General features: G+C 40.7%; 2 protein-coding genes across 3 annotated transcripts in view; both read left to right on the top strand.

Annotated features, from left to right (window-relative positions):
* The first annotated feature begins 788 nt into the window (after positions 1-788).
* Positions 789-18,432, top strand: stx3b (syntaxin 3b). Of its 2 annotated transcripts, none has more exons than XM_030062037.1 (11): positions 789-1,199; positions 7,987-8,061; positions 8,197-8,296; positions 8,639-8,713; positions 8,846-8,916; positions 9,159-9,267; positions 9,436-9,509; positions 10,905-11,039; positions 12,281-12,391; positions 17,553-17,643; positions 17,735-18,432. In XM_030062037.1, exons 1-10 carry the CDS (start codon positions 1,170-1,172, stop codon positions 17,628-17,630), a joined length of 858 nt encoding a protein of 285 aa, XP_029917897.1. In that variant the 5' UTR covers positions 789-1,169; the 3' UTR covers positions 17,631-17,643; positions 17,735-18,432. The 2 variants fall into 2 exon arrangements, with proteins under 2 accessions (XP_029917897.1, XP_029917896.1); XM_030062036.1 differs by lacking the exons at positions 12,281-12,391; positions 17,553-17,643; positions 17,735-18,432 and adding exons at positions 11,781-11,891; positions 14,467-14,586; positions 15,005-17,069.
* Positions 18,433-19,030: 598 nt separating this feature from the next.
* The window catches only part of kdm2ab (lysine (K)-specific demethylase 2Ab), a 14,953-nt gene continuing 9,112 nt past the window's right edge, over positions 19,031-24,871 (top strand). The window contains exons 1-10 of the mRNA XM_030061321.1: positions 19,031-19,247; positions 19,696-19,736; positions 21,289-21,427; positions 21,647-21,725; positions 21,913-21,959; positions 22,640-22,818; positions 23,356-23,462; positions 23,640-23,733; positions 23,843-23,996; positions 24,212-24,327. Coding sequence (XP_029917181.1) covers positions 19,701-19,736; positions 21,289-21,427; positions 21,647-21,725; positions 21,913-21,959; positions 22,640-22,818; positions 23,356-23,462; positions 23,640-23,733; positions 23,843-23,996; positions 24,212-24,327 — 951 coding nt within the window. The 5' untranslated portion in view covers positions 19,031-19,247; positions 19,696-19,700. The remainder of the gene's footprint in view (positions 19,248-19,695; positions 19,737-21,288; positions 21,428-21,646; positions 21,726-21,912; positions 21,960-22,639; positions 22,819-23,355; positions 23,463-23,639; positions 23,734-23,842; positions 23,997-24,211; positions 24,328-24,871) is intronic.

The raw sequence follows: 24,871 nt of genomic DNA, 5'->3' as shown, positions 1-24,871 counted from the left end.
CGGCCTCTCGTGGCATAACTCCCGTAACATCACTACTATGGGCGATGATGCATTCAATACATATGAGAAAAACGGAAAATATTGTTTCCTACTTATATGCAGCATTCCACCGCAGCTTTTGGGTAGTTTATGAGCACTTCTAGCTGACTTTTGGTGATGGACGTCAATTTGTCTTGATTTCAGACATCATAAAAAAGAAAATAATCTGCAGTGACGTCCTAAGCACGAAGAGCTGAACGTTGGTGCACTTAGAGCTATGCAAATTTTCATTTCATATAGTGCAAGACTTTGGTTGAACAGTGTCTTTTTCAAGGCATGCCAAGTGGATAATATCTCAGTTAATTCATGGCTAGGTACAAATGCTTATAGGATTTATTTTGTTTTATTTTATTTTTTATTTTATTTTATTTTTTTCTGCTGTACATTTGCAAGTGCATTAGTGCATGTACCAGTGTGAAAGAGATGGAAAAATAAGCCACTGTACCTTCAGCCTCAACAGTCAGTATTAATCTTTTAGGTGCAGTGGCGTGACAGTAGCACCTGGGCAGCCCCGTCAAAAAGCACCTTGTTTGTAGAATAGTTTACAGATTTCCAACACGCACACACAATCCATCAGTTCCCTGTGACCTGTCATGTCGAGGCTCTTTCTTTCATTGTTAAGTGATTTGACATTTTTTCCCACGGGACATGAATGCAGCATGCGTGCAGGTGCACCTCTCTCCCTGACAGTCAAGGGCGTGGTTTCATCAGAGGACCAGTACTTGTCTGCGCATGCGTCAGCCAGAAAAGTGCGTTTTAGAATGATTACTGTGGGCCAGCGGAGAGACAGATTATACGGCTGTACACAACTGCTGTCCTAATCCCCTGAGCGGAGAGATTTAGCAAATAAATAAAAAAAAAAAACAGGCTTTAACCTCCGCAGCCATATTGTATGGAAAAACGACGGAAAAGAAGCAGTTTTGTAGAAAAACTAATCTCCCAAGACACCTTTGACAGGACTTTTGGAAAACTGAGTTTTTCTCTCACTGGCGGTGGTCTTCTGTTGCACAGCTAGCTTGCCAGCTGGCTGAGGAATTCAGAGATTTGGGACTAGTTTTTGAATAAGAGCGGATAATATAGAGTTTTAAAGTGCATATTTTGTTTGGGAGTGTTAATTTTCCGCTTGTAAAATGAAGGACCGATTGGAGCAGCTCAAAGCGGTAAGTTGTGTCCAGGAAATGTAAAGTTTCTTAACAATGTCATTTATCCCAGTCTCGCTGTGTAAACGGCACAGTCCAAGGGCCTCGTCATATAACGTCAATTACGTGACAATACGATAAGCCAGTGGCAAATGACTTAAACATTGGGACACTGGACTAATTCCACGTCTACATATGGTTTTCAGAAATGCTCTTGACATACAGTTCATCAGTTTTTTGAAATAATGTTGCCCTGTCTCGTGTGATGATAACTCATTATGGATGACAGTATCTGAAAGGAAATGGGTCTGGCAGACAAAAGTGCTGTCATATGATCTGGACATAATTTCCCTGTCGTGTGCCAATTGGAAGTTTTGTTTTTGTGGTTTCTGGAGGCAGTGATATATGGAGGTGTTGGGGGGGGGGTGTCAGGTGTCTAAAGTGTCCCAGGTATAACTATAGTTTCAGTAATAATATACTCAGTATACCCAAGTGATTTACAATAGATTATTGTTTACATGTATAATATTCACATAATGCTGATTGACTAAGCAGCCTCAAAGTATGTTAAACAAGCTAATAATGACCATGGCCTGTTTTGTCCTTCAAAGACGTTTCTGTGATTTTTCTAGAATTCATAAATGACTTTTGGCTCTGCTAATGGAAAAATTCACTTCCAGGTAGATAGGGGTGGGAATCACCAGAGGCAGCACAATACGATATTATCAAGATACTTAAGTCATTATATGGTAGTATTGTGATTTTAAACAGTATGCAATATCCTGAGCATTGTGATAACATACATTGTGATATATTGGGATTTATTTCCTTTTGTTTAACTGCAGAATGATGTCCCCAAAGGAAAACTGTGTCAACGTCTGATTTATTTAATAAGATAAAGTTTTCATTCTGATCATCTGACTTCAATCACTTGTATTGCAGCAAAATGGGATTGTCAAGCAGACAGACTGACCAACATTGTCACAGTAATCTGTCATAAATGTTGCATCGATTCTTGGCAATACAATATCGATACCGGCTGTGTGTGTATTGCCATAATATTGCCACACAAAATATGGCGATACCATGCTGTATGGATTCCTCCCCCACCCCCACAGGTAGAACAACTTAAAAACATCTAACATATATTGAATATGGCCAGTAAAGCCCATATCACAATGATATTATCCATCTTAGAGCTACCTTAAAATCCAGCAGGTAGTGGATCACATTCTGGCAACAAGACAGGATCTCAGAGGCAAAATCCTTTTACAGTTTCAGGTTATCCAGTTGATACCTTCAGCAATAGAAAGAGAGCTAACATTAGTGGAAGGAATATCTGTGTTTTTCCTTATTCCTGTTTTTTACTTAGCAGGATTCAGGATCTAGACAATGTCAGTAAGTCAGCTAGACCTTCCTCTGCCTATGAGGGCAAGGCCCTGCTCCAGTCTAGCCCTGTTCGGGATATGTTGCTATAGCCACCTGGAACTGTTGGCCAAATATTTGCTGTGTTTAAGCCGTTGAACTGCGGTCTCTCCCTAGACATCAGTAACCTCACGCAGCTGGCTTCTTTTCAAGGAAAGGAAATATAGCATGTGAGATACAGATGCACGTCCTTGTTGGAACATTATCAGGGTCTGTGTTAAGGCCTATAAAGCTACAACAACTTATGTTCCTCTGTTTTTCTGCCTGCTTCCCTCCCCGCCCACCTACACTTTTTCCCTTCACTACTCCTCTCTCCTCTCTCTCTATTTTTCAATCCCACACAACTTTCCCTCCCCCATTGAGTTTCCTTCCTAATGTTTAACTTGCTGGCGAGGATCTGGGCTGTGTATTGGATTGTGTGTGTGTGTGTGTGTGTGTGTGAGTGGCCATATGTACATGTGAATGCATGCTCATGCCTCGTGTGATTAAGTCACCTGACTTGATGTCAGGGAAAGAGGAGCAACAGGAAGTGTCAGGATAACAGTTCAGCTTGCAGTTATGGCTGTGTAGGAGAGCTCATAGTGCCTGCTATTCAGTACACTTGCTAGTGCACACTATTTTTAATATAAATATCAGTAAAGTAAGACCATGGTTCAACTGGCCATATTACCACCTGACTGATGATGTTAAAATTGCACTGTGGCCGGATGTTAATGTGAAAAGTTGTTATGTAGGCCCCCTACTCCTTTTGGAACCTGATATTATAGTAGCCATTCGATGGTTTCAGCCTGCTTTCAAGGTTTCTCTCAGTGATGTACAGCCAGGATGAGCTACTTGTTTCACTGTATTCCTTCCCTGGTTGAAATGCTAACAAAATAAAATAGGAAGTCTGTAATGTTTCTCAAATGGCTCAGCTTGGCTGGCTACTTCTATGTCAAAAATGGAGTTTTTAAATCCCTTGTCAGATTTTAGCATCACATTGATATAAGGCCTGATGGAATATTTTGGACTGTCATCATGCTGCAGTAAATCTGTCCCCCGGTCCCCATCCAGCTGCCCTCGTGGGCTGCAGACACCGCTTCTAACTGCTCCTCCATGGGAAATCCCAGGGTGCACGTTATTTCATCTGTGTATGGCCATGTGTTTGGCTCAGTGTAGTCTTTTTGCCTGTTAATGAATACAAAGTACTTCTGGGTTTTAGTGGTTTACAGCTGAAAGTGTTATATCCGGTGTCATTTCCTTATTTGTGATCCACAGAGACAGTGGCAGTTTCTCAGATCTCTTTTTGTAAGAGTATGAGTAACAGCAAGATGAGAGAGAGGAGAATGTGCAGCACGGGTCACAAGGATGAGCTCATCCCAAATCACTAAGGATTAGGGTTGTGCAATATATCCATATTATATCAATATCGTGATATATGGCTAGATGTTTCCTGAGCTTTTGGATAGTGTGATATCATGTTATGCCATAATTGTTGTCTTTTCCTTATTTTAAAAGCTAAATTACAGTAAAGGGGTGCACTTTTCTGAACTTAGTAGTCTGTTCCAGATGGTCTGTTTATTTGTCTGTATCTACTTGGTCATCATATTTCCATTACTAATAATTGTTTATCAGACATCTCACTGTGTAAATTTTTGGAAAGCTCCAGTAGTCATCCTTACAATATTGTTGCAATATTGATATTGAGATATTTGGTGAAAATATTGTGATATTTGAGTTTGTCCATATTGCCCAGCTCAAATAAGGAGTGATGGAAGTGATTTCTCTTCAGAGGAAAATGTCTGTGTTCCTGCTTTTCTGGCTGACCGTCTGTCTGTCTGATTGTCCATCTGTTTGTCTGTCTGTTTATCTATCTGGCTGATTGCTTGTCTGGCCGCGTTGCTGTTTTTGCTGTCTGGTATAGTTCCTAGCCGCTAGACAGTTGTGAGATCAGCCTGTTGCTTGTCTGCCTGCATGTTTGTAGGAGTTTTACATCCACGGTTTTAATCAGTTTTTCACCGTGCTACAACACTGATCTGTTTTTTCCAGAAAGCCGAGGGATTTAAGTTCTGTAAGCCTTTACAGTGCTGGCTCCAATGAAACGTCTTTGTTATGAGAGCCATTCAGTTTTACAGTCAGCTGTGTGTGTATATGTGTGTGTGTCTGTGGGGTCACTGTATATGCATCACTGCAAACCTCTGTTCAGTTATTGCCTTATTTAGGGATTATGTAACTAGACATATGTTGCTTTGCATGCACAATAAATGTAATAAAATGTTGCAAATAGCTGGAAAAGGTCAGATGCCAACATATCCATCATTCATTTATTGATTTGCAGCTGACAGCCTTTGCACTGCACCCCTCAAATTTTACATATTCATTGACTGACTGTTCAAACATTATCCAGGATCTTACCATCAAGTGGTGGGATGGTGCTACTAGATCAGCTGCTTTAAGACAGGGGTTCAAATCCAAATTTTGACGTGGTTACATAAAAGCTAGTGGCATTAAAATTAGTTCCAAAAACATTTGCCCACAATTATTTTGATGTTGACTATATTTTATCTGAAAAGGTTTTTATTTGAAAAAGAGTACAGTAGGCAACACAGTGGTTATTGTGAATTATTTGGCATCAATTCATGAACAGCTGTCAGTTATTTGGTAGCTCATACTGCTTCTTCAAGTCATATCCTATTGACTAATTATTTGGCTTGGGCCGATTGCCGATTGAATTGGCAGTTGCCGATGGACAGAATCAAACGTGATTGCCAGTTTAGCTGTCGATGCTGTATGAATATACTCATGTAAAATGTACTCATTGTTTAAATTGCTGAGTTACTTTTTAGAAACAACAATATTTACATACAGTAATAAATAAACAAGGTTGCAAAATTTAATCATGCTTCTTTTAATTTTTATTTTTTTTAATGGAAATGTTGAAATGACTTTAAGTGCACCAACAAATTAAAGTTAGATTAGCTAATCTTCCAAAGATTAGCCTACTGACTTGAAAAAATGCTCAAAAAAGTAGAAGCACACAAAGGAGTTATTCAAGTACAGCAACATGAGTAAAGGTAATTAGTTACTTTGATCCTTGCTTGTACCAGCTGTGGACAGTGAAAGATTAATGTGACATGAACAATGTTTTGAACCAAAATGGTAAAGCAGTTCCTAGTGGATGTGCAATATGTTTATTAATTTTGATCTCTAATGTCATCCAGCGTCATCAAGTTGAGTCATAAGATGAGCTAGTGAGTTTTACGACACTTACTAAACTTGTCCTCATGACTCCGATAAAAAGTCACTCCCTTTGTTCTTGCTTCTGTCAGCATCAAACTGTTGCAGCCTGTGTGTGTGTGCGGCCTGAGTCTGTTAACTTTGTGGCAGCTTTTCTTTCACACAGCATTCCCTTTCCCTCATTTTTGCTGAATTAGAAACACAGAGGAAGGAAATGAGTGCTCGATCCTATCTCACCGCTGCAGAAGTGTTGCGCGTGTGAGCGTGTGTGTTTCCGTGTGTTCTATGTGCCATACCGTCATATGAATAACTTGCTGTGAAACTCAAAAAGAAATTGCTTATGCTTTGTCTGTGGCACTCTGTGTTCCCTCAGATGTCAACCAGAGCAGCCTGAACCAAATTGTCTAGGTTACATTTGCAATTCAAATTGTAGAGGAAGGGTAGAAGGTTAAAGACCATCTAAAACACAAAATTGGGACATCATGATCTAGTTCTGTTTTATTAAATGTAAACTCAAGGTTCATTTTCCTAAATTTCAAAAATTTTATACATTAAAAAAGTATTAATAGTGTAACTTCTTGTGAGAGACTGGAGAGGTCAGATGGTAACAGAGAAAGAAAGGAAGTTGAGAGAGAGAGAGGGACACGTGTGGTCTAACATTTCCCATGCCTTGACTTTGCTCCATGCTGATTAATGAGGAAAGTCAAGTGTTCAGACTTTAGACCCTTGGTCACTCAATGCAGATCAGAGACATGAATGACTACCGGGTGTTCAGCTGGACAGTAAAACACTTGATCTGACACGCTCCACAGCACCTGTCTGTCAAAATGGTTTTCTTTTTCCTCTTTTATTTACCATTATCTATCCCTCATTCCTTCTCGCTGTTTTTGTCCAGCTGACTCCTCTGCCGCGTGATGTCACGTCTGTTTGCTGTGCTTTCTTAGAGGCTTTGAGATCAGCTGAAAACTGGTTGGGTCCTGGAGCCCGGCCCTAGTCCTCCACAGTGTCAATATTGCCCAGTGTTGAGCTGTTTGTGGTCAGGCTGCTGCGTTACTCTGTGTTTACTGACCGCCCTTTGTGGCGTACTTATGACCGCAACAGCCTGCAACTTCTGATGTGTTATATTGTGTTTAGTCTGGGCTGATATTGGCTTTTCATTTAATCTTGAATGCTGGTGTTGATTTGTTGTAATGAAGGTGCCGTCCTGTCTCGAGCTACGTGAAAGCTTTACACAAAACAAAGAATGACATTTTTATTTTCATTGCACATTGTATTTATTCATTCAAGAATGGAGAGGGTCACCCTGCCAAAAGGAGCTACTAACCCAGAAATAACGTAATTAGTCTCGGTTTCAATGCAGTTTTATCACTTGGTCTAAATCAGGGGTGGGCTGAATGTGCGATGGAGAACCGAGAGGCTGCAGGTTTTCTTTCCAACCAAAAACTCCACCAGCTGATTTCACTGATTAGTCCCTCCTCGCTGCTTGAAGATGAGGTAATCAGTGAAATCACCTGGTGGAGTTTTTGGTCAGCAGTCTAATAACTTCAGAAAATTTTGTTTCTTTACTGTTTATGCAGCCTTTGAAATCAAGAAAAGACAACAGTTATGTCATATCATGATATTACTAGCCTATATCTTATATCCGAGATGATACCCAGTCTCATATCACAGTATCAGTATAATATTGACCCAGTCCTACTGTGCGATGCACACAGTGTATGTATGTAAATAGGTGATTTCCAACCTTGTTAGGGCCTAGTTTGTTCAGTAATTACTACTGACACAAGATGTTTTTAATTGGTGTATATTTCATGGCTTGAAAACAGTCCTTTGCACTGAAAATGAAAATTTCAGCAGTTTAAATATATAAGCTACAGTGTTAATGGTACACTTGTGCACTTCCATTAATACAACAGTTGTATGTTTAAAATGAAGCCTCTTCCCTCACAGTAACATGTACAGTTTGGTCCGCCCTCGTCTCCAGATAAACTTATAAAATCATGTATATTATTAAGGATGACCTGGGTGGTGGCCGTTCATGCCCACTGAGCTGTGCATGAGCGCTCAGTGCCCGCCATGTGACTCTGCTGGCCAGCTGGAAAGTATAAGTGCCCTATTATTGCATATGCATACTCTTTTTTTAAAATTTATTTTTTCTTCCTTCCAGACGTGTGATCATGATGATGAAGAGGTGGAGATTGCTGTGGATAACGCAGCCTTCATGGATGAGTTCTTCTCTCAGGTGAGTGTTATTATAAGCATGTTGTGCATTTTTCTGTCATCTGTGTGTGTATTTATGAGGGCATGCATAGATAAATATTTGGTATTGGTGGAAGCATATCAGTGAGATGTCCTTTTCTGTGTCTGTGTGTTTCAGATTGAGGATATCAGGAACAGCATTGATAAGATCGATGAGAACGTGGCTGAGGTCAAGAAGCTGTACTCGGTCATCCTGTCTGCTCCCACATCAGACCAGAGTAAGACACCACAGCTTTTTTTTTTGTCAATTTCAACATGTTAGTCTTATGCTGAGTCTTAAAAAATCCTTAAGATAAGTTAATAAAAAAAAAAGAAAGAAAGATGAAGCTCCACAAAATTTCACAGAAACAAATGCTAGTATACTGAAAGAAATTGGAATGTTCCATTTGTATCAAGAAAATATTGCCTGATTCAAGAAGAGGTTGATCTGAAATCAATGAAATTCTCTTCTTTGATCATTTGTATGATTTTTAAATTTTCAGTAACACATTTAATGATAAGATTTGGATATGGACACTTCTGCCGTAACTAGTCCATCTCCCATGTCACGTCCTCCCCAGAAACGCAGGATGACTTGGAGGCAATCACCAATGACATAAAGAAGATGGCCAACAATGCCAGAAACAAACTCAAGAGTGAGTCCGCTCCCCCACACACCACCACACAGCTCACAATGTGACACAAAAGAGTGGAAACTGTCATTAGACCAAACACGGTGATGTGGTTTCAAACATGGTCACTAATCAGTCATGTGGATCATTTCTCAGCCATCGAGAGGAATCTGGAGGCGGACGAACAGGAGAGGATTTCTGCTGACATGCGGATACGTAAATCACAGGTAAGTCATCTCTTTCATGTGACCCCTGCCTGGTGTTGGCTTCTGTCTGCTACACACACTTAAACACTTTGGGTATTCTGTGTGACGACTCGATTTTATTACTCTCTGAGGTGCTTATGTCTTAAGAGTTTGTTAAGAGTTGTCAGATCCTGGGCTAGGTCATGACGGTTATTCTTTAGGTGGTGCAACACATTATGAAAAACTGCAGCTGTTGTAACCCAGTGTTTGCTGTCTTCTCCCAGCATGCAGTGCTCTCCAGGAAGTTTGTGGAGGTGATGACAAAGTACAACGAAGCCCAGGTGGACTTCAGGGAGAGGAGTAAAGGACGCATTCAGAGACAGCTAGAGATCAGTGAGTGACACACACATACACACACACATACACACACATCCTCTGAGACTGTGGTGACCCTGGGCGTGCTGGCGATATGGTGTGGTGCCCCTTTCTTCTTAGTGGAATTCTTTGTCATGGTTGCACATTAATTTCTTTGTCTTTGCTTTCTTTTCTCTGCCTTGCCAGCTGGCAAAGCTACAACAGACGACGAGCTGGAGGAGATGTTGGAGAGTGGCAATGCTGCTGTGTTCACTGCAGGAGTAAGTGTGTGTTTGCTCATGAGTTTTAGTGGTTTTGAACAGTAAGCTAGCATTCCCACATCGAGGTCCGAGAAGTTTACTTGCCAGTTGAGGCTGCATTGAGTGGTAACCTGACTAATGAGATCACATGGGATTTGAATGAGATTTATTTAGTTTATTATCTTAAAGATTCTTTTTGGGGGCATTTCTTCTTTATTAGACAGTCAGAGTGGAGAGAGACAGGAAAGACAGGGCACAGGAGGGGTTGCCGTGCAGCAAAGGGTCCAGATGTGAACCCAGGCCACTGTGGCTAAGTTAGCCTCAGTGGTACGTGGTGCGTGCTCTATATGGTGAGACACCGAGGCAACCCCAGCCCAGAGATTTATTGTGAGGATGACACATCGCATCCAGACAGCACTGCATTATAGTTCAGAGCCAGTTGGAACTGCTGGCAGGATAAACAGCGGTGCCACGTGATTATAAGCACATAGCCCATTTCAAACAGTGATGCTTGTCTGTGCTTGCTTTCTTGAAGTTTGTTTTCTCCAGTACAGTTTGGGAACAAGGACAAGCATCGACTTGGTGTTGTTAGATGTGGCAATCACCTAATGCCCACTGAAAGATAAATGCTTTACCTTTTATATAACCCAGGTTCTTTTTGTCTGTGCATGGCCCTGTAATAAAGAAAGCTATAAATAAATACTTACATATTTAAGTATACATAAACAGCAGTTAATATCAAACATATGTTTATATGTACAGTATAATGCTTTATGCTTGTTATCTTATATCAGGAGATATAGACATCTGCTAACTTTCACTTTTAAATCCTCTGTAGCTGATTTTAGCCTTAATGTTTACAGACATCTAAATATGTTACAAACATTTAATTGATGTTAAATGTTTCAGTGGGTGTCTTTCTAACCTGGCTGAACTGGGTGACCCCACAGCTGAACCAGCTCCCTTCACAGTTTAGTCAGACTTTGTGAAATCTGCCCCTAAATTGTGACATTGAAGATGATTTATACTGGGGGAACATTGTATGTATGTTGTGAAAAGGTTTGGCACTACATCAATTATACTAATTGCAGCATTTATATCTGTCACAAAATAAGCAATTGGGCAAAAAATGGCTTAAAAATGCCGGTTTCCTATTGGTTATCTTGTTGTCTTCACTCTGTTGGAGAATGTAAGATCTGATAAAAGGGGCACAAGATGCACTAGTATTCAGTGCCTGGTGTTATATGGCAGGCTGGGTGTTCAATGAAGATGCAAACTAAACCAGGCTGAACACGCACATAATGGTGACCAGGCATTAGACCTGACCAAATGACAAATCTTCATTTTGACACCTAAAAGTCTGAGGTGTTTGAGTGTTCTCTGTTCCTGGGTGGTAACATTAAGCCCTCCCTACAGATCGTGGACTCGGGGATCTCCAAACAGGCCCTGAGTGAGATTGAAGCCAGACACAAAGACATTGTCCGTCTGGAAAGTAGCATCAAAGAGCTGCACGACATGTTTGTAGACATCGCCATGCTGGTCGAGAGCCAGGTACACTCCTTTACTCCACCACTGCACTTAATAGAAGGTCATCAGCTTTATGAGCACAAACTCCTCATTCATTCATTCATTCATTCATTCCTCCTATCCATTCACCCACCACTTATTCCTGCCCAAGGCCTTGCATTCAAACCTGACTCATTTATCTCTTGTTCTTTTCATTTCCCTTGCTCTGTGTGTGTCTCATGGTCTGACTTTCTGCATCTACCTGTTTGCTTCCTCTTTTCCAGCTGCATGCCTTTATAACCTCCATCTCATCACTCACTCATCATTATGGGATTCATCATGAATACACTTAGTAAGAGGTGTGAAATTGAGCATCAGTGGTTCAGGGAAGATGTCATCACACTAAGAGTTAGTACATCTTCATATTGTTAATCAGTCAGTTCTGAATATAACCACATATTTCTTGCTGCTTACTTCATTGCTTCCTGAGGGAAAGCCTTTTTTGAGGTGAGGCACTTCATTTGTCTTGCTCAGTGTTGTATTTTTGTGTTGTGTGGATTCTCTGGAATGTTGTTGTCATTAAATTAATGCTAGCATGAAAGTAAAGCTTCTGATAGACTGGTTATTGAAGCTGGCTTGAGACCTTTGTTTGAATTTGTGTGGTTTTGAGAATGCCATAAGTTGTGTTTTTTAAAAATGAAATTGTTAATTTAAATGACTGTACCTTGTTTTTCTGGTCATTATGTGTTACTCTGTGTCTTACTGTGCTTTATGTGTGTTTTTCAGGGCGACATAGTAGACAACATTGAGCAGAATGTATCCAAGTCAGTGGACCACATAGCAGTTGCCAAGACAGAAACCAAAAAAGCTGTAAGATACCAGACTAAAGCTCGTAAGGTAATGTGCTCCATTTTATCTAACCACTGCACTCTGAGCTTGCTTGTGACTGCAGCTTTTGCACATTATGCTGCAAAAATTTCCATCTTCATTAGTGATTTAGTCTCTCATACAATGTTTTTTTCACTTAGAAAGAGGCTAACTGACTTAAGATGGCTATTTTCTTGCAGTGTCAGCTTCATCCTGTTTTTTGTGTTTATCTTTTTGACACAATCATACTGTTTTCACCGTTTGACACTTTAGAATCACACATTGTGTTCATACAGATCACACACATTACTAATCACACACAACTGTTACAGCCTGTGTACTTCTTCCCTTCTCTCTTCTTCTCTCTTTCAACCTCACTGCATGGGTTTCTTCTCCTTCATCGTCCCGCCCCGTGCTAGGGTGGAATGATTGACAGGATTGAGAGTAACATGGACCAGTCAGTGGGGTTTGTGGAACGAGCGGTAGCAGACACTAAGAAAGCCGCAAAGTTTCAGCAAGAGGCCCGACGTGTGAGTGACCACTGTCAAGAATAACGGCCTGGTTTCCCAAAAGCACAAAGACTCACAACAAAACAATACTGACAAGAATGCTACTGAAACTCAAATGAATTTTGCGTAGCATCTCTGTTTCATTAGTATAGAGAGGAACGTGATAGGGAAGACAAAATGGAGCAAGGGGTGTGCCCTGTGATAAAGAGCCTCAGCCAGATTGAAAATAACAAGATGACTGGCATTGTGTTGGAATATCAACATGTGAAGTAATCTGTGTTGGTCCTACAACCCTGGGCTAACATGCATTTGAACATCAGCTCATCAACCTCTGCTGTCTAACAATATTGGACTGAGGTTAAAGATCACTTTTGAAACTGACTTGTCCCAGAGACCTACAGTGTATGAATGATGGAGTTGACAAAGATGCATTTTGGGAAACCTGCCTGACAACATGAAGAGCTCTCCCCACATCAAGACCCCTGACCTGCATCGTGATCCTGACCTGTGATAATCCCTGACCCGTTTACCTGCTCTGCTCCTGAGCCTCCCCCTTGTCGCCTGTGGATCCTTGTCGTAAAAACCGCTGATAAACCTGGAACCAAGACCCCTACCCCTTCCTCCAGCACCCACACACACACTCACACTCACACATAATGACAGACATACTCAGCTTTCACACTCTTATTTTTTTTCTCTCTCTGTCCTTAATACTTACTGTTCTCTCTACTGTTCTTCTTTGCTTTCTTTCTGCATCAGCCGTCATGTTGTTTTGGTTTGTAGTTGGTCCATGACTATGGCATTATTCTTTTGACCATCTTAGCACATGCTTGCTGATTTGCTTTAGCTTATCTTTATGTTATGTTATGTATATGTTGTATACATATATATGTTAAGAAATGAAGTGCTGTGTCAGTACAGCTTGATGCATAGAGTCAACACTGCAATGCGTGGAGAAAATTGATGACTTCAGCAGGGCTTTAGCAGGTCTAAACACAGCCATTGTGTGGTTGCCAAGCTACATAAAGAACAGAGACAGCACACAACGCGTCACACTTGAAAAGCCAAGTCCACTGGAGGGGAAAACAATCCGTGGTGATTAATGCAACCAAATGTAAAACGGCTATCAAAACACCTGTAGCTAGCTAGTGTCATGATTTGGCAATCTGTGTCCACAAGAGCACTGGTTCTCAACCTTGTTTTGGTGTCAAGGACCCCAAATTGCCACACATCAGGCGATGGACCCATATTTGATAAGATGTATTCTCAGGGATCCCCTTCTGATAACATTTCGTTATTCTGTAACTGTCTGTACTGTAGATTGGCAGATTAACAGTGAAGACTGTGAAACCTATGAACAGAATAGTCATTCTTACATTTACATTCATACATTTTCTCATTACGCTAACTTATAGTACATGGAATAGTAGTGAAATTAAAGTATTCCCCACTTTACTGGGGACCACCTGGAACCCCCTCAAAATCCTCCTGAGGGTCACCTAACCCCAGGTTGAGAACCACTGCACTAGATGGGAAAAATTATTTAGAGAAGCTCAATATTGTTAGTCACACCAAGTGAATGAAAGGAAACTTGAACTGAAATGATACAGTGGGCAGATCACGTCAAGGAGGAACAAATCCAGCTTTACACTTTAAAGATTATTTAACTGAAAAATCCCCTTCCTTTTTTATCGCATCTCATTGTCTGAATCTGCATTTCTCTTTTTGAATGCTAGCTTTTCCTGCCATAAAAACTAGATTCTGGATTCTTGACCTTGTTTTTAGTGCTTTTGGGCATTTTTTCTAGCTTGTTAATGAACCAAAATTGCAAGGAGACATGGACACTGAATATAGAGTTAGGGCAGAGTAATGTTTTTTCCCTCTTATGTGTGTAGGACTCATTTGTGCGCTGTCTCTGTTCGTGATATTTGATACATCCATTGTTCCATATCGATTACCATGTACTTCCTGCTACATTAGTAGCGCAGCACATACTTCACATGTGTATATATACTGAATATTCTTACAGGATAATAATTTCAGTTACTCCCATCAGAGAATGGTCTTTATAGTATGCACTTGGTTGTTCCCAACAGAAAGTGGTGGTAATAGTGGTGGCTGTGCTGGTCTTGCTGGCCTTACTAGCTCTAATTATTGGCTTGTCAGTTGGACTGAGCCAAAGATGATGAGCTATTTGAGTAACAGAGAGCTAAAGGGTGAGTAACTATGGAGCAAACTACCTTTGCGGTACCACAATGGGTGTGGGTATGTGATGAGCTTTGGAAAAGGGTTCGCATTCTGTTCCCCTCAGGCTGTGTGTGCATGTGTGTGTGTTTTTGCATGTGCATGTGAGTGACTGTGTGTACACATGCGATCTCTCCCTCCTGTTGACTCACATGAGGTGTGTTGTGTGTACTTTACGTCCTTGGGTGTGTTTTTTTTTTTTTTTTCCCCTGTCTTGGGTCCTTGCTTCCAGGTATTGCTGAACAAACAAAGCAGTACTAGAAGTGAGCTACTTAGCCGTTTTGGTATGTGTTTGGGTTGGTGGTGTCATTTTGGCTCTCATATTGGCTCATATGTCTTTCATATGTCTCAAACTCTGATGTTCTCTTTATTCTCTGTCTCTCTCTGTAGAAGGTGATCATCATTGGTGTGATCTGTGCCGTGGTTGTGCTCATCGTCCTTGTTATCGTCCTCACCCAGACATTATAGAAGGATCTCTGTCTCTCTCTTATCTTCAACTTGATCATCATCACTCCATCTTGCCCTCCATCTGCTGTACCACCATTAATAGAGAAGAAAAGACTGAAAGCTGTCACCCCATGTGGATATAAACATTTTTCCTCTGCATCTCATCAGCTCAAAAAACACCGGGAGTCCAATAGGAAAAGGCCTGGTGGTACATCTTAACATTGGACTTTGCACCGATAGCATCAGGCCTTGTATGACTTCAACCAATACAGTCAGGCTCGTCTTCCTTGTTTGTGAGCTGTGGTTTGACTCCCTTCAGGTGATGTAGAGGATCTATGAATACTGTACTACAAATGAGGAAATGAGACTGCAGTTGACTTCAGGTTCAGTACCTGTTGTATCTCTGATCACTGCGGGGGAAAGGGGAATTGAAAATAACAAATCATTACGACGAGTTAATGTCACGCAGCATTTCATTGTTCAACATTGCAGTGTCAAACAATCATTCTGAATTGTGTTCATGTTGTTTACTTGATTTTAATGTTAAGTCACTCAGACATGACCCTTGTAGAACCACATCCCCCCTCCCTCGTCATGATTTCTTGCCATTATGAGCCTTGACACATTTGAGGATAGAAAGCTAGCTATCATCCACTGTACTGCTATTTTGGAGGGGATCGGGAGTCCAGCACTTTCACATGTAATATATGTCTGTCTGTAATGAGACTTACTCACGTAAACACTGGATTGATTTTGTATGTCTGTCAGTGTCTAAACTTGCTGAATATGGCCCAGTTCTCCAACTTCAAGAGGAGCGGTGTGCTCACCTATTCACCTACACTGTATGATTCTTGAATGAAGAGAGCCCAGTGGTTTTAATTTTAATGTGAAGGACGGTGCTTATGAATGTGCATGGGTAGGCGGAGCTAAGCAACATTTCAGTGGGGTCAGGGAACAGGCTGGGGAAATAAACACACATTTCATGCTTGGATACTCATCCAACCCACGCGATCACTGGGAAGCTAGATCTGAAAATCTGTTTTTTTTGTTTGATGTTAGCCATGTTGACTTTTGCATATTTTTGCCTTTGCTGTTAATAAGTTAAGAAACAACTTTTCAGTGCCAGCAGGTATAAAGAGGGACCAGTAGCAGAAGTAAGTTAGCATTTCCCTCCACAAGTGCCTGAATGGTTTATGTATTTAACACTTATGAAGGAAACCCGAACATAACGCCTCCCAGTGAAGGGATACGGTGGCTCTCTACCAGTGTTGCGGAGTGCATTTCCTGCCATGATGTACATCTCATGAGTTTTATATTGCTGTCCTTATTCTGAATTATCACCATCATCCCATGTGGATTTATTTCCTCATATTGGGAATTAGGGCTGCCCCCTGACAATAAGTCAAATCATCAATCGTAGACCTCCACGGGGCAAAGAGTTTAGTCATCGTAATGAAAAGCGGACTCTGAGTTGAGTCAGTTGGGTACAGCCCTAGTGGGAACATCTCAGAGTACCAGTGCCCCTATTGTTAAAGAACAGGTAGTCACCCAGTGGTTTGACTATCATAATATTAGCCATTTGCCCATGTCCTCTGATTCCAGTAAAGTGTACAGCAGTGATTCTTCAGAGCTATCAAAACACCAATTTCCATCATTTGCTAAAAAGCAGCAAGAGCCACCATCACAGAGGGAGATTACTGTTGTACCAGGCCATAGCCTGAATGGTGCCTTTAACTCTGGGTGTTTGTGAAAGCATTTGAAAGCAAGAGGCCACCAGACTGGTCTTTTGACAATGCAATCTGCTCTTCTGGCTACTTTTCAAAACTAGTAGAATGCTTCCATTCAAGCCTTTTGCTTCATACCACACTGGCTGTTAGCAAAGGCTCTAATGAGAAAGGGACAAAGAAATTAAGCAGTTATGTTATCGACTATTTTAATTGTACTCTTTTTAAGTTATAGTGCCAAAGATTTCAATGAAAGAATTAAAGATTTTATGTTTTGTACTGCCTGGTGTAAGAGTGTTTCCTCAGTAGTTCCTTATGCTCATCAACTCAGTTGATCAAAGGTTAATATGTGGTATTTGGTGACGCCATGTGTCTGTGTAGTTGTGTGAATGTTTCATAGCTGTTTGCAGCTCATGATCTTTGCTGGTCTCAACACTGAGGATGCAGCATGAGAACTGCTGTGTTGCATAGAGCACTACACTGACAGCTTCACGTGTAAGACAGTGGTGCAGAAATGTTAAAGTAACAAGGAGGTAAGGTCTCTCTCTCTCTCTTTTCACACTTACATGCACACACACACACACACCCTAACCTCTCTGAACCTTTGTTCTCCTGCTCAGTCATTTCCTCAAACCAAACGGTACACTTTTTTATTGTCCCCCAGTCCATAAATGTCAATAATTGAGCTGTTACATGTTTACATTAATGAATTAACCCTGAACTCCAATGACCACTGATCCTCTTTCAAATCTGTATTTTACCTACAGAAAAAGATGATGATTACATTGTGCTGTGCCATCATTGGAATCGTTGGCTTCTCCTATCTCTACAGCTTTTTCTCATAAAGGCTTAACACAGGTAAAACAAACACCTATAACTACTCATGCATTTTATCGAAACACCTGATTTTTTTTTTTTTTTTTAACCCCCTTTTGTACATTGTTTCCAGAGAAACGGGTGTCTCGAAGACCTAGAAGTCTGGCTGATGTGCACCTCCTTTTCCCTTGGTCGTATTTGAATCTATTAAAAAAGTAATAAAAAAAAAAAAAGTCTTAACCATGGCAATCCTGTGAACAACTCCTGTTGATCTGAAATGTTTAAACATCTTTCTGTATGAAGTGTTTGAAAATGTGTTATAGCTGATTAATGTCTTCCTGATTTTGCTCACAATCTGTTTCAATATGTGTTCAAAACCAGATGGCTAAACATCAGTAATACCTAATCATCTGGACCACTTTGGACATGTGGCGCCTCCTGGTGGCGCATATTGAACAAGTACATTTGGGGCTACTTTTGGTGGGGGCGTCGGGGGGGGATTAGACCAATTTGACTTATTTCTAATATTCCTTACAAAATTAAATAGAGTTGTATACATAAAACCTGCGCTACTTAAGCTGCAAAGTCCAATCATTAGACATAGCTGTACTCTGGTCAAGAATATGTTTATCGGGCAAGTACTTTCTTGGGCTTTATTTTCTGTCATATTAAATTGTTTGTGTGTGATTTGTGTATGATCTGTCTGTATGTTATGTGCTGCTGAAAATGGTTGTACTGATGATCTTTTCTGTAACAGCGGTTGTCGCCCATTCACTGGCTGTGTCAACCTAGTAAAGCTTGTTATGTAATAAAAGATTTGTGTGCATTGCATTAAGTGTTGTGCGCCTCGCTCTCTTGCATTGGATTACTCCGGGTTTATATAGTCCTATGTTGCATGCTGTTGATGAATGCATTGAGATTTACACTGGCTGAGAGCATGATTTGTCACAGTTTTATCATTATCAGCTGTGTCCAACCACCCTCCGACTATCTCTGAATGTCATCAGTAATTTATCCCCTTTATTTTAGCATGCACACATGCAATAATGATGCAAATCCGCCACCTAACATCTATGTAAAAGGCATTTTCTTGACCTCATTTCGTCCCCCATCTCGCTGATCCTCCAAAACCATAAGCAGACACAGTCCATAAACACCGTGCGGGGTGGGATTCACAAAAGGGTGAGTTCGTTTTCACTCTTCCTGCATGTAGGGTAAGCAGGATTGGGGCACTTGCGTCTGAGATATAATAGAGAGGGAAAATACTCTTGTTGACCAGTAGGGCTGTGAAGACAAATCAAGTGCGCCTCCTTCTTAAAATATTCCAGCCTTTATTAAATAGCACATATCCTGTCCAATCAGAGCGCTGCTATGCTAATCCTCCAGGCTGCTAGTGGCCAGTGGTGTAAATAGGGGGGCGGGTCGTGGGCTTTGGTTTCTGGTTTATGTGTGTGTGAGTGTTTTGTGACCAGCTGAAAATGGCGGCTTGAAGCGTCGAATCGTCTTAACTTTATCGCACAATAACAAACATAACAATATACACAGCCGTTATTACATAACATGGGGAGAAACTTAACTGGGAACCCGTGCGAGCTTTAGTTCAGAAACGCTACCGTGACCACTACTGCCAAACGGACTTAAGACAGGTACGATAAAGACTCAAACAACTACCGTAGGAGCTAATGTCAGCTCGCTAACGCTAGCTAGCGTTAGCCGACGACTTATGAAAGGGACTGCTAACGGCTCGGCTAGTTTACGTTAGCGGATAGCGCAGACGGTAGTACACTAATGCCTGCTAATATAATAATACGTCCTGAATCTGAACGCCTTAATAAGAGTTGCGCAGGCCAGTGCGTGTCAGGTTTCTTAACGCACTGAAGTGAGACTTTCAGCTCTAATTGTGTGTTTGTTGCTAACGTTAGCTTACTTGCTAAAACAACACTGCTCGCTAGCGTTAGCTATGCTATGTAGCTAGCTTCTCTAAAGAGAGGGGCCGTGTTTCTCTCTGATAAACTGTCAAAACAAAGTCATATTTGGCATACATTGGTTTTAGGGGTTATCTCACTCACTTCCGAAACTTTGTTCCCATATTAGAGATAATGGAGGACCCACATACACGGTACAGCAAGCGCCTGGTGAGTAGCTTTCTTTAGTGCTCTCTGTGTTTACAATGTCATTGTTATATGCTTTTCTTAAAAATTAGACATGAAACCCTTGGATAATATGGGAATTAATCTGCCCAACTGCAAATGTACTGTACTGGCCCGGACTGTAGTGTTTTACATCAATAGTTTGTATAATATAGACCATTCAGCTCGGTTGTTTTGTCAGGACGTTTGGCACACTAATAATGAACCTGTCCCAAGACAGTTTGGGTTCGAGACAAGTTCAAGTTCACTGTCAGACCTCAGAGCTTTGTTCTGACCTTGCTTCACCTCGCCAACCTTTCAGCCCCTCGTTGAAAAATAATAAAACAGCTCAGTCAGTCTTTCTGTCTGTACATGTTTAATTCGTAGTTAACTACATAACATTGTAATACAACATAAATGTTTGTGAAATGGGGCTTTTTCCTCTGTTATTGATGGCTCTTGGAAAGTGTGCACGCCAAGGCAATTAAGATAGCAAAATCACAAATTAGTAGAGAATTATTTTAATTGTAACTGATTGAGTTTCCTTAACTCCTCCCTTGTCATTTTTGCCAGTTTTTTTATTTTATTTTATTTTTTTTTATTAAGATCCTTAAGTAGGTTTTCTCTCATGGTAATTAGCCTGTTTGCGCTGTGACATAATATTCCTAGGATTTGTGCATCTGCCATTTATTCGTGGTACAAGCTCAGAGTTTAGATAATACTGGAGTTGTGGTGAAGGGATGGGGGTGGGGAGATTTGAGAGTGGGGGTGCTGTGCTTGATCCATCTGTCTAGCCAAGCAGTAATGCATGGGGTGAATGGGAGCGGGGGAGTAAAGGGGGGCACTGTGTGTGGAAGATTAACCCCTGCTATTGTAATGCATTATTGTGTTTGGTTCACACATGAACTGTTGAGTAGCTGACTGACTTGTCGTTGTCAGTGTGGATTCATTTATTGTAGTTTTCAGTCAGTCCAAGGTTACTCTTGTGTCATAGTCTTGTTATTAATTTGTTTTTTCATAGTTATACCAGTAAAATTAAACATCGGGGACAATTTTGCCTGTTGTTTATATTTATCATCTTATGGATCAAGGCTAGCCATTTGGTAGTTGAGTGATTTGATGCTGCTTGTTTTTTGGCTGTCTCTTCATAACAGGAAATAGACCCTTGAGGAATTGACAGTTAAACCTGTATATGTAGCTAGTTCACTTCCCAAGTTTTTCCCTGAAGCCTCCTGACTCTGTGTACTCGTTGATAAATGTGTGATTTTTATTGGTGAAGTATTGTTAGCAGTAGTGATCCATCCATCCACTACTGCTGTCTGATTGAGTGGCTGCTATAGTGTAGCTTTGTCATGATACTGAAATATCTCTTATGCAGTCAGATGTAAGGCTTAGAGGGTGAGTTGTGGAGGAGGCAGAAATTTGCCATGGTAGACAGCCCAAATAGTTCACTGCAGATTATTCCAGTCATCTGCTTCTGTCTTGTCTCCTCTGCTTACTACAAACGATTTTGTTGAGTTCTGCCTGGGTGTTAATGGAGCTCTTCTTCTGTCACCAGCGTACAGGAACACGCCGCCGCTACCAGGACGATGGAATCTCTGATGATGAAATTGAAGGGAAACGGACATTTGACCTGGATGAGAAGTTGCGGTGTGACAGGTTTAACTCTGACCTGGTCAAACACATGGAGGGCAAAGGTGAGCTAACAAAGAAAGACATAGTTTTTAATATAATTTTAATACATCCTACTTTTAACAGGCCGGTAACTCTGAATCCTCATGTTACAAGAGGAGAAATAAGACTGGCTGTTGGTTTTATGGGCTGTAACACCTGGGGAACTGAATGTTATTTATGCAGTGTAAGTTTGCTGTTTTGATAACTCTGTTGGGTGGTGTCTTTGCATATCTTGTTTCCAGACTTCACATTTGAGTATATTCAGAGGGAAGGGCTCAGGGACCCCCTTATCTTTGAGAAGGCAGATGGTCTCGGCATACAGTGAGTCGCTATCCCTTATTGTTCATTCATAAATGGTTCTTTTTTGGGGGGTGATACTAACATTTGTTTGAAAGTGAGTATGCGCTACAGTGTTTTTTAATGACTTCAAAGCTAATGCCAGTAAAAGTGTTTAATTGCACGTCCAGCATGAGATTTTTTTTCACATGGAATCACCTTCTACTTTCAGAATGCCAGACCCTGATTTCAGCGTGGGTGATGTCAAGTTGTTTGTTGGTACGTTCCAGTCATGTTTCTCAGAGCAAATTATGGCATTCCTTTCACCTCCCTATTTACACAATGTAACAAGGGCTGCAAATTGTGATTTTCAGCATCTCATTGTCGATTAATCTACTGATTGTTTTTTTTTTTTTCTCAAATAATCAGGCATTTAGTCTATATTGTCCGAATAGTATTCATCAATTGTTAGAAGAGCCCAAATGTGATGTCTTAAAATTGCTTCCTTCATCAGATAGGCATCCAAAACAGGAAATATAACCAAGTCTTCACAAGTTACTGATCCCAGTGAAGCTGTAATCACCAAATGTTTGGGACTTTAACTTGGAAAAAAAGTAAAATTAATCATTTATTATCAAAATTACAATCAATCAATTCTTTCAGTAAATTGCTTCAGCACTGTAACATACCATATGCCATTGTGCTGGGCATTTTAAACCATGTGTGTATGCATGCTAAATTCACAGTTGTAATCTCCAACATCTCAACCCCTTGGGTTATAAAGCATCAGAAATTAAGTTGTGTTATAAACAGAGCAAAGAAGACAATGTGTACATTTCCCTTCTTTTGCCTTGATTACTATGGGTACATTGTGTGTTATGACCTTGGAATTTGAACATTTCTTGTTGACGTCAATGTTTTTGTGTGTCTCAGTTGCTAACACTTTTCTTCTCCCACAGGCAGCAGGCGCATTGTTGATGTGATGGATGTGAACACGCAGAAGGGGATTGAGATGTCTATGGCCCAGTGGCGCCGCTACTACGAGACTCCGCCTTCAGAACGCGAGAAGCTCTACAACGTGATCAGCTTGGAGTTCAGCCACACCAAGCTGGAGAACCTGGTCAAGAGGCCTGCTTCGGTGAGAAATCAGAAATACTTTATTACTTTATTGATCCTTTAGGGGAAATTGGGTCAAGTATGTGTGTTATGTATAAGTTGTATCAAAGGTATGTGCAATATTGTGTGTATTAAGTCTCAATATGCTCATAATCACACATAATTGCACTATTGGTTAAGGCCTCAAATCTTGTCAGATTAAACAGATGCATGTAGTTTTATGCTGCAGCAAAGCTCTTACTGTCATATACCCGTTAATAATGACCTGCAGAAACCATGAAAATTTAGAGAGACATTTTGGAAATCTGGCTCATTTCCCTAGTTACTTGCATGTACTTATGACCTTTTACAACACTATTTTTATAGCTTTGGCTTGATCTCATAGTAATGCGACATTCTGTACATCCAGGAGACAGTGTCATCTGTCAGTTATAGTCTGGTAAAAGACAAATTCAAAGTGCACTCTTTTCCAGGGCACTGATGAGCTTGTCATAGACTTTTAAGGCTTCGTTCGTACAATTTGTGTGTCCTTTTAGCACTTTCTCCTTTTATTATCCAGGTGGACCTGATTGACTGGGTGGACAACATGTGGCCCCGTCACCTTAAGGAGAGACAGAGAGATTCCACTAACGCCATCATAGATATGCATTACCCCAAAGTACAGAAGTGAGTAGATGAAATAAATACTTAACTCATACTGTGCTTTAGTTTAAGAAGAATGTGGTTACATCCTATGTAAATAATTTCTTGCTTCAAAGCCTTTTTTATGTTGCCCCGTTTTTTTAATCTGAAATTGTGTTTGTTTAATGTTTCTCACTCCCTGTCCCTCACTTTCACTCCCAGGTACTGTCTGATGAGTGTTCAGGGCTGCTTCACAGACTTTCACATCGATTTCGGAGGCACTTCGGTTTGGTACCACATCTTGCGAGGAGGAAAGGTCTGCGTCTTTCATCTTTCATCCTCCAACTTCCTTGTGCCTTAAACCTTGCTTTATGTCTGTTTTGACCTCCAACTATATATTATAATTTGACCTTTGACCCATGCAGGTGTTCTGGCTGATACCGCCTACCCCCCAGAACCTGGAGATGTACGAGAACTGGGTTTTATCAGGGAAGCAGGGAGACATTTTCCTGGGGGACAAATGCCATGACTGTCAAAGGATAGAGCTCAAGCAGGGCAACACGTTCATGATCCCATCAGGTATAGTGCTTTAACGCAGCATACGGTATACACTTGTTTTGCTCATGATGACCAGAACTTCTCTCATGGAGTAGAAATCATCTGTTTTTTCCTATTCTTGCTGGTAAATTATGTGTATATTAAATGCTTACGTATGTGAACACACACAGGCACATAGACACACAAACTTCATTGTTCCCATTTGGCACCGCCATCCCATGTTTGGTCTGTTGTAGGCTGGATCCATGCAGTGTACACTCCAGAAGACACGCTGGTGTTTGGGGGGAATTTCCTTCACAGCTTCAACATCCCTATGCAGCTCAACATCTACAGTATTGAGGATCGCACACGGGTGAGCAGCACAGTGCACTCAGAATGTAGTCTTGCTATTAAATATGAATAGTTCTGTGTCTTCTGTTATATGGGTGGTTGCTTCACATTTTGTGATTATGCAAGGAATGATTCAGAGGCGGATTATGTTGAACTGCATATCATTAAATTACTGACACAAGCAAATTGTGATGACAGGAACATTTCGTATCATGTGACCCTACTCTCAGGATTTTTGAAAGAGACATAAGGCTAGACACTGTAACAAATTACTGAAGATGTTGAAATGCTACAAGTGCAGAAAAAAATCATAATGTCTTACCATACATACTTTTCCTGGAAAAACAGGGAAAATTAAAATAAACTAGAATAATGATGTAACTGTAAGTATTTGCAAAATCTGCACAACGCTACCCCTCTCATCCCTGCTATGTGTATGCATTTGTATACAGTCCTGAAAATACCTGAAAAATAGGAAGAATAATTAATATCACATTGTAGCTATAGTCGCATAGCCGTAAATTGACAGTTTAATTGGTCATTTTTATGCTATTTGTCAATGTACA

This window comes from Myripristis murdjan, chromosome 10 (assembly GCF_902150065.1).
Source record: "Myripristis murdjan chromosome 10, fMyrMur1.1, whole genome shotgun sequence".
Taxonomy (NCBI): Eukaryota; Metazoa; Chordata; class Actinopteri; order Holocentriformes; family Holocentridae; genus Myripristis; species Myripristis murdjan.
This window is presented reverse-complemented; position numbering and strand designations above follow the sequence as displayed.

Bases quoted from the DNA above. Each gene is read 5' to 3' on its own strand.
- stx3b (XM_030062036.1), top strand. From the start codon at position 1,170: ATGAAGGACCGATTGGAGCAGCTCAAAGCG. The intron at 8,297-8,638 runs GTAAGACACCAC...CGTCCTCCCCAG, and splicing joins TGCTCCCACATCAGACCAGA to AAACGCAGGATGACTTGGAG. The intron at 11,892-14,466 runs GTAATGTGCTCC...TGTTCCCAACAG, and splicing joins ACCAGACTAAAGCTCGTAAG to AAAGTGGTGGTAATAGTGGT.